The 8,517-nt window shown below is 63.2% G+C and overlaps 1 protein-coding gene across 1 annotated transcript; it reads left to right on the forward strand.

Annotated features, from left to right (window-relative positions):
* The first annotated feature begins 4,426 nt into the window (after positions 1-4,426).
* Positions 4,427-7,962, forward strand: LOC109289264 (thyrotropin-releasing hormone receptor-like). Its single transcript, XM_019505257.1, has 3 exons — positions 4,427-4,803; positions 5,623-6,022; positions 7,552-7,962. The coding sequence occupies exons 1-3, from the start codon at positions 4,427-4,429 to the stop codon at positions 7,960-7,962; spliced, it is 1,188 nt and encodes a 395-aa protein (XP_019360802.1).
* The last annotated feature ends 555 nt before the right edge of the window (positions 7,963-8,517 follow it).

An 8,517-nucleotide genomic window follows, 5' to 3' on the forward strand; every position in this document is an offset into this window, starting at 1 on the left:
GCGGGGGGGGAGGGGGAGGAAGGAGGAGCGGCCCCCGCCCCTACCCAGCCGGGCCTTAAAGGGGCCGCGCCCCCGGGGCACGTGGGCTGGTGTTCCGTGGGCTAGGCATGTCGCTGTTCAGTGCTGGGGCTCCCAGGTGACCCTTACTGACTCCCCCCCCGCCTCCATGAGCCGCAAAAATCTTACAAGGGGGGGCTCCTGAGGTCACATCCATATCCAGGGGGCAGGATCAGCCCCCTCCAGGCACCCCCAGAATGACAGAAATCCGACAGCAGTGGGGTTAGGGGGGACCCCCGAGGTCACATCCAGTCCAACCCCCTGCTTGAGGTAGGATCAACCCCCTCCAAACTATCAGACACCCCGACAATTACAGCCGGGGGGATGGTCATCTCCATATTCATGGGGCAGGATCAGTCCCCCCTGGACCATCCCAGACACCCCCAGAATGACAGAAATCCTACAGCAGGGGAGACCCCCAACGTCACATCCAGTCCAGCCCCCTGTTTGAGGCAGGAGACCATAAAACACGCCCAGAATGACCGAAAATCCTACAGCTGGGGGGGCCGGGGACCCCTGAGGTCAGTCCCTTATGCCCGCTGGAGCAAGCCACGTATATAACCCAGCTGCCTGGGTCCTCCCAGAGCAGCGCAGGGGTGTCTGTCGTGTGGATCACAGGGCTGAGCTCCGTGGCATGTCCTGTGACTGCAGTGGGCTCAGCTCCTTCCAACCAAGTGGGCATTAGCTCTAGGTTACCCGCCCCTGCAAAGGCGGCACTGCCCTGGCTGGGTGCAGGCTGTATGCCAGGGCGCAGTCTCCACGCTCAGCCAGGGCAGCTCTGTGGGTGCCATTGCTGCTTCACACCCCTAGAAGACCTGGATGGGTCTTGTCCTGCTCATGCCCTCCTGGTGCTGTCCCTCCACAAATGCTCCTGTGCTGAGCAGCGAGGACCAGGCTGTTGCAACCGGGGCCATCGTCTTGTTCTTGCCTGGCCTTAGGGCAGCAGGCAGGGCAGGGGTAGAGTGTCCTACCTGGGATTACCTGCTGCCCTCTGTAACAGGGCCTGTTGCCCCTGGGGTGGTGCAGGAGCTGGGCAGGCAGCTCCTGGCATGAGCAGTCTGATCTGGGAGGTGCAGCATCCCGGTCATGGGGGCAGCTCATGGGTCTCCCCTGCAGCTCCTGGGGGCCAGCGTTCACCTGGGCTCATGGGCTGAGCTGCCAGATGCCACTGCCTTGTCCTGCCCGGCGCCTTGGTTTGGCTGACTTCATCCCTGGAAAAAACACATCATTAATCTTAAAAAGCAAGCAGTCCCCAGTCCCTAGCATTATGCAAATACACGCTAATTAGCAGCGCCCACACCCCCAAAGCCTCACAGAAGATAGAGGCAGATTGTGCATCAGTCATGGGCTCAGTGTGCAGCAGCACCAGAGCTGGGATCTGCTCCCCACTGCCGGGCCATGTCTGAGCCCAGGTTATGATGTCTGCACATGCTCTCGCACCTCCAGCGGGAAGGCTGTCACAGCACTGTGAGCCCCAGACTGCCCCTGTCCTGTGGCAGCCCCTAGCAAAGGCCAGGAGCAGCTCAATGAGCTGTGCTACCCCAACTAGCACGGGGGCTGGAGACCCCCAGCAGCAGCATGCACAGCCCTGCCAGGGCAGCTCTGGGAGGCTTGTGCCCATGCCACCGCTATCCCTTGGCAGGGAGGCAATGGATGTGGTTTGGCAGCGAGGGCACCCCCAGGTCCCTGCTGTGGAGACCAGCTGGGGATGTGCCCTCCCCATCTGGCCATGCCCTCTCTCCATCTGCATTGGCTCCCAGCTGGGCAAGCTGCAGATGCAGCAGGGAAACTCTTGCCCAGGGCACTTCCCCCACCTGGGAGCAACACAGGCCTGGAAGCAGCTGCCTGGGTCTGAGCTCCCTGCCATTACCACCCACCCAGTCCTGAAGACCTGCTTTGGTTTCTCCTCCGCAGCCAGCTGCAAACCCCATGAACGCACCCGCAAGGCCTCACAGGCAGCCGGAGAGGGGAGTGGGGAGACCCCCGTCTTGCTGCAGAGGCAGGGACCCCACTAGTCCCCGGCTCCAGCGGGGTTTGCTGTGATGCCTTGAGAAAGCCAGTGCCCCATGGGGCAGCTTTGCTTTTGAGGCAGGGCTGCTCCTTTCAGGACTGCAAGGCATGGACAGCAAAGCCAGAGCTGGGGGCCCACAAGCCAGGCGGGGATGCCCCAGGGCTGGAGCTAGACGCCAGGGAGTCTAACACTATATGGCTGGAGGTGTGCAGGGAGGTTCAGGGCTCGAGCCACCCAGGGGGGGTCCTGGGTGTCAGCACGGTGGTGGGCACAAAGTCTCTGCTCCCATAGGTTAGTGAGGAGCGAGGAGCTGTATCAGCTGATGAGGAGTCCCCTTATATCTGCAGCCAGCCACAGCAGCCAGGCAGAGCAGACGGGGAGAGGCAGGGAGCCCGGCTGCTGCCTGGTGAGGAAGGGATGGTGTGAAACCAGCTCGGGAATGCCAGCTGCTCCGCTGCGTCCACCTGCTTCTGTCCCCCGGCTGCTCTGGGGGCCGGCACCTTCCCCAGTAAGTTCTGCAGGGAAGTTTCTTTGGTGGGTGTTTCAGCCGCTGGTGGGAGTGGGGCTGACTTTGCAAAGAGGGGCAGCAAGAAGAGAGCAAGGTGCTGGAGGGGAAGAATGAGGGGAGGGCTGGGGATATCCCCCGAGTGTCTAAGATCCAGTGCAAGGGACCAAAGGAACCAGGCAGCTGCAGATAGACAAAGCACCTGATGCTGCCAGCTGTTGGGCCAGGCTCCGCTCCATTCCCAGCCGGCTGTCTGATGTGTGCTGAGACCCCCTTCCCCGGACTCCGGCTGCGCCCGTCGAGCTGGTCTGGGAATCTGTGCCCGTTCCCCTTCGTGGGAAATCAGCTGGACATCGGATGCCAGAGCCTGAGCGATGCATCCAGGGGTGCGGGGATGCACAGACCTGCTCCGTGGTGCAGCTCAGGAGATGCTGACAGTGGTTGTCGCTTGAGATCAGACTAAAACCCCAAGCTCTGGCCAGGGAAGCCCACCCCCCCACAGTGCTGCATTGGGCTCCATCACAGCTTTGCCTGTCAGAGGGAACGAAGGCAAGGCAATAGCAAGAGTCTTTGTTCCAGGCAGGCTGGAGCAGGAGGTTTGGAAGGGGGGTGCATCTTTTTGCTTGTCCTAGCTGGGTCATCCCGGAGGCCACCTATGTGGTTTGGCAGCAAGATTTCCAGCTGCATCTGTCTGACGAGCCCTGTGCCCCATGCCTGCATCCCACTGGGAGCTGGGGCGGGGTGACGCGGCCAGCCTGGGTGCCCCCGGGTCTGGGCAGCACTCCAACCTCCATCTAAGGAGCAAACGGCACACGCAGGCCCCGACGTGTGGGCCTGGGGGGTCTCTGGCATCTGGTAGTGGCGGGAGGAGAGAGCACTATGTTCGTGCTGTGAGGCAGATGGCATTGCTCTTGCCTCTCGCAGCACGTGGGCTGCGAGCTCTCCCCTCACCAGGGACTCGGATCACCAGAGAGCTCCAAACTCCTCAGCTGCCGGCTACATCCGTGGCCTTGGGAGGGGGGTCATCCTACATCAGCAAGAGGGGCTGGCCTGGGTGCAATGACAAGCATTTCCAGCATGCAGCTCCATGTCAGCACGGGGCCCCCCACCCAGGGGACACACACGTGTAGATGCCCACGACATGGGTGACTCCATGCCCAGGAGGCATCGCCCCGCACCCACCCCCTGGCACTGTCCCCTGTGCAGATGCCTTCACTACGAGGTCTGATGCTGCAAGGTCTCATTGTGCTCAGCACCATGCAGGATCAGGCCAGGCCAGCGGTAGGAGCAGCTGTGGCGGGGAGGGGAGGGGAGCAGATGGACCCCTCAAGTGTCAGAGAGGAAGAGAGGAAGGCAGGGGGAAATGGAGGGGAGAGATGGAGATGGAGAGGGGTGGGCTGTCACCATGGCAATAAGCCTGGGATGAATAGAGACAGAGGAAGCCAAGAGCCCCCTGCGGCAGCTCAGCACCGGCAGCTCTGATGCCCGGCTACTTGCCCCTCGAACTCGCTGCCAGGGCTCACAGCCGATGGGGAGGTTTGCTAAGCCCCACCTCAAGCCAGACGAGATTTGCCCAAGTCCTGAGCCAGCCAGCCCCAACTTTACCCTGTCCCGGGTGATGCATCCCCAGGATACCCCCAGCACAGGGCAACAGAGCAGCTTGGGGGAGAGAGAGGAGGCAGCTGCCTGCGGGAGTGCAAACACGGGCAGGCTGGTCGCTGACACGGCCCTTTCCTTGCAGCGCCACTGAGGCACCCCTGCACACTGGACCCGGGGGGAGCAGGACGCAGGCAACCAGCACGGCCCCCCCAGCAGCTGCCAAAGCGGCTGCAAGCTCCCAGCAGGCCGCGACGATGGAGAACAGCAGCAGGCTTGACAGCCCCACCAACATCTCGCTGGCGGGCGCCGGCACCGGCCTGGCCTTGCTCGAGTACAAAGCCATCTCCGTCTTCCTGGTGCTGCTCATCTGCGGAGCCGGCATCGTGGGCAATGTCATGGTGGTGCTGGTGGTGCTCATCACCCGGGACATGAAGACGCCCACCAACTGCTACCTGGGGAGCCTGGCGGTGGCCGACCTGATGGTGCTGGTGGCTGCCGGGCTGCCCAACGTCTCCGACAGCCTGGTGGGCACCTGGGTGTACGGGCACGCCGGCTGCCTCGGCATCACCTACTTCCAGTATCTGGGCATCAACGTGTCCTCTTGCTCCATCACCGCCTTCACCGTCGAGAGGTAGGAGTGGATGCCAACGGCTTTGTGGCGACCCTGGCAGACCCAGCCAGAGCAGCCGGCTCTACGATGTCCATGCAGGCAGCTCACTAGACCTTGCCAACCCGGGCACTGGGGAGCGGCTGGTCAGCCAGCCAACGCTGGCAAGCTGCAGTCAGGGGCAGCTGCGTCTGGACCATGCTAGACGAGCTCTTAAAACCTCCAGGAACAGCCATTCAGCCCAGCTCCCAGGACAAACACACCCTGACCCACACAAGGGGAAGCCAGGGGCTGGGCTCCTGCCAACACCCTGCTGCTGGGGAGCTGGTTATCCCCCACTCTGGAGATGTGCATGGTGTGGGGGGGGGGTCACACACAAACACGCCTGTGCGGAGCTTCGTGCACTCGCGCTCCTCCCCAGATCAAGCCCTCCTGCTTCCTGCTGTGGGCATTGCCCACCTTATGTGGTGGGTGAATCGGGTGCGAATGCTGCAGCACTGGCACCGCGGGGGGATCTGGGTGGGGCCGAAAGCCGAGGCTCATGCTGGCGTGAGCGCTCTCGAGTCACCCAGTTTGGGCTCCAGAGGCTGCACAAATGCATGGGGAGAAACCACCCCTTTGCCCAACGATTTGAATGAGACGGGCCGAGAGAAGGGGAAGAGAGGCAGTCGGTCAATCAGGGGCAGTACGGAGGTGTCCTGGCTGGTGTCATAACCACCAGCCCCCACTGCCCCTTCATTGGGCACAGGCCTCCATAGACCCCAACGGCTCTGTCATGCCCACCAAGAGCAGCCGGCAGGACCAGGGCTTTACCTTGCTCATGGCCCTGCCCTCCCCACCTAGGTACATCGCCATCTGCCACCCGATCCGGGCACAGACCATGTGCACGGTGGCACGGGCCAAGCGCATCACCGCCCTGGTGTGGGCTGGCACGGCCGTCTACTGCCTGCTCTGGTTCTTCCTGGTCGACATCAACGTGGGGCCGCGCCAGCACCTGGAGTGTGGCTACAAGGTCTCCCGCAACCTCTACCTGCCCATCTACCTGCTGGACTTCGCCCTCTTCTTCGTCACCCCCCTGCTCGTGGCCACCGTGCTCTATGGGCTCATTGGGAGGGTCCTCTTCATCGGCCCCGTCTCCCTGCCGGCCACCGGTGCCACCGAACGCTGGAAGGACAGGAGCGGGAGGGAGAGGAACAGCACAGGGGGCAGCCGGGCCAGGGGCGCCCTCTCCTCCCGGAAGCAGGTAAGAAACCCCTCTGCCACCCTATGGGGTCACTGCCTTTTGCCCCACCCCAGAAATCCAGGTGGCGGGTGGGCTCCGCTCCACCTGCTAGGTGCCTAAATCCACTATGCTCCATCCCAAAAGCAATAGGACTCAAGGTAAGGGGCTCCTCACTGGTGACTCAGTGCAAGGCTATGAGGCCGGTGCGTGATGTGAGCAGACACGGTCTCAGGCTGGGTACTCAGCACCCACCAGGATGCAAAGGATCTGGCCCACAATGCTCCAAGCCAGAGACTCGGTGCTGAGCGTGCCCCCCTTCAGTGCTGGGGGGCTCAGCTCCCCTGGCACACAGAGGGGATGTGCCAATTGCATCTGCCCCCAGGAACCAGCGGTGCCCACGGCCACTGGCTGGGGGGGATCAGGAGCTCCCACACCCCTCCTCAACCCCTCCTCTGTAGCACAGAGGTGGCTACAGAGCCTGGTGCACGGGTGGTCTTGGCTTTTCGATTGCAACGCCGGAGCCAGGCCTGTCCTGGTGGCACTCCACCCCAGGGGTCTGCAGCCTTGCACAAACCACCCCTGCACAGCAGCAAAGCTCCCCGCAACCCTTCGTGCTGCAGCCACCGCCATCCCCTCCCCTCCGCAGCCATCCTAATGGAGCTGGCGGGGGAGAGCCAGCCTCATTCACTGCCGCAGGCTCATTGTTACCACCGTCAATACAGGCAATCTCAGCAGGCTGAGCCTGGAGAGTCCTCCCCCGCAGCCCTATCGGACCACGACCACGCAGCCGCTGCGTCAAAGGCCAGCACCTGGCAGCCCTCAAAGCTGGCGGCTGGGCTCTGCCAGGAGCACCGGGGCACAGCCCTGGCTGGGGGTCTCGGTCGATTATACACGGGGCTATTCCCTGCTGGAAGCTAGGGCATGCAGGGAGGCAAAGCAGGAGCCCTGGATGTGCACGGGTGGGAAGTTTGGGCTTACGATCAGCCGAGCCTTGTGGGGGTGGGAGGAATAAGCAGCCTACTTGACCCCCCAGGCTTTTTCCCTGCTGGGCCCCCTCACAGCAGCTGGCCTGGGAGGATTTCCTAGGGGTGATGCCCAAGTGGGAACAGCTCTGGGATTGCCCCAGCGCCAACCCCAGACACGTGTGGGACCAGCACCCTTCCCACCACCCTGAGCCTTTTGCACCCTTCACGGGATGCCTGCGGGGCATCCCTTCCCCTGGGTGAGACCCAGATGTGCCACATCTGGGTGCAGCAAGCTGGCAGCACGGCAGCAGGAGACGGTCCCCTCCGGACACAGTGAGCAGCGAGGGGCTCTGGGATGCAGCTGGGAGAGGCATCACCATCGCTGCCCAGACAGCACGGCCTCTCTGCACCCCAGGCAGGGCAGGAGGGCTCCCAGGGAGGGTACCAAGAGGTATACTCAGTTTCGAGTCCTTGCAGCCAGAGCTGAGCCGGAGAGAGCATCAGATGCTTTTGCACGGGATAGGTGGGCCTTTCTGGCCCACCTTTCTTGGCTGGCGTGACAAGGCCTCTCCCGGCCCCGTGCAGGTGACCAAGATGCTGGCGGTGGTGGTGGTCCTCTTTGCCCTGCTGTGGATGCCCTACCGGACGCTGGTGCTGGTGAACTCCTTCGTGGTGCGTCCCTACCTGGACCCCTGGTTCCTCCTGTTCTGCCGGGCTTGCGTCTACGCCAACAGCGCCATCAACCCCGTCATCTACAACCTCATGTCCCGCAAGTTTCGGGCCGCCTTCGCCACGCTGTGCAAGTGTGGCCACGAGGAGCCGTCCCGCCACGGCCTGCCCCCTGCCACGGCCAGCTGTAGCGTGGGCAGGGACCCCCGGCCCCTGGGGAGAGGCAGCCCGCACCAGGCCTTGGTGGAGGGCACCGCGGATGCCCCCCAGCAGCCACCCCTGGGTCAAGGAGACCCGCATAAAGGGCCGTACTTCAGTGCAGTGTGATGGAGAGCCCCTGCCCTTCTCGTTCAGCTCGCCGTCTCCCAGCTACAGATCCCTGCCAGCCCGCGGATACATCCTGCCCAGATCTGCTGGCACCAGGCATTGCTGAATTGGCAGAGGCCGGCCCGGGAAGGGCTCGGATGGCACTGTCTGGGTGGTAGGGCTAGGGCAAAGCTTGTAGGCTGGCCCTACCCTACAACCCCATCGTGGTGCCAAGGCTCAGGTTACTGCGGCGGTCAGCACGTGCGTCTCGTTTGAGCCCCCGACAGCCGAGTTTGGCACGGGAGGCTTGAAAGCCAGCCCCGTGCTGCACCAGACGGCTCTTCCTCTCCTGGACCAGGCAGGGGTGGGAGAGAGGGGCCAGACGGGCACAAACTGAGGGGATCCATGCACTGCTGCATCCCCCACCTGGCTCTGCCTTCACCTGGCTCCAGCGGGGCCCGGGCAAGAACAGACCCAGAAATAGAAACCATTGTGTGCTTGAGTGCTTGCAACCATCAGCATGAAGATTAAAGGCCGCGGCCCGCCCCCCGGCAGACGGCAAGTTGGCATGTTGAG

The sequence above is a fragment of the Gavialis gangeticus genome, unplaced genomic scaffold, assembly GCF_001723915.1.
Source record: "Gavialis gangeticus isolate Ggan-Ray unplaced genomic scaffold, GavGan_comp1, whole genome shotgun sequence".
NCBI classification, from domain to species: Eukaryota; Metazoa; Chordata; order Crocodylia; family Gavialidae; genus Gavialis; species Gavialis gangeticus.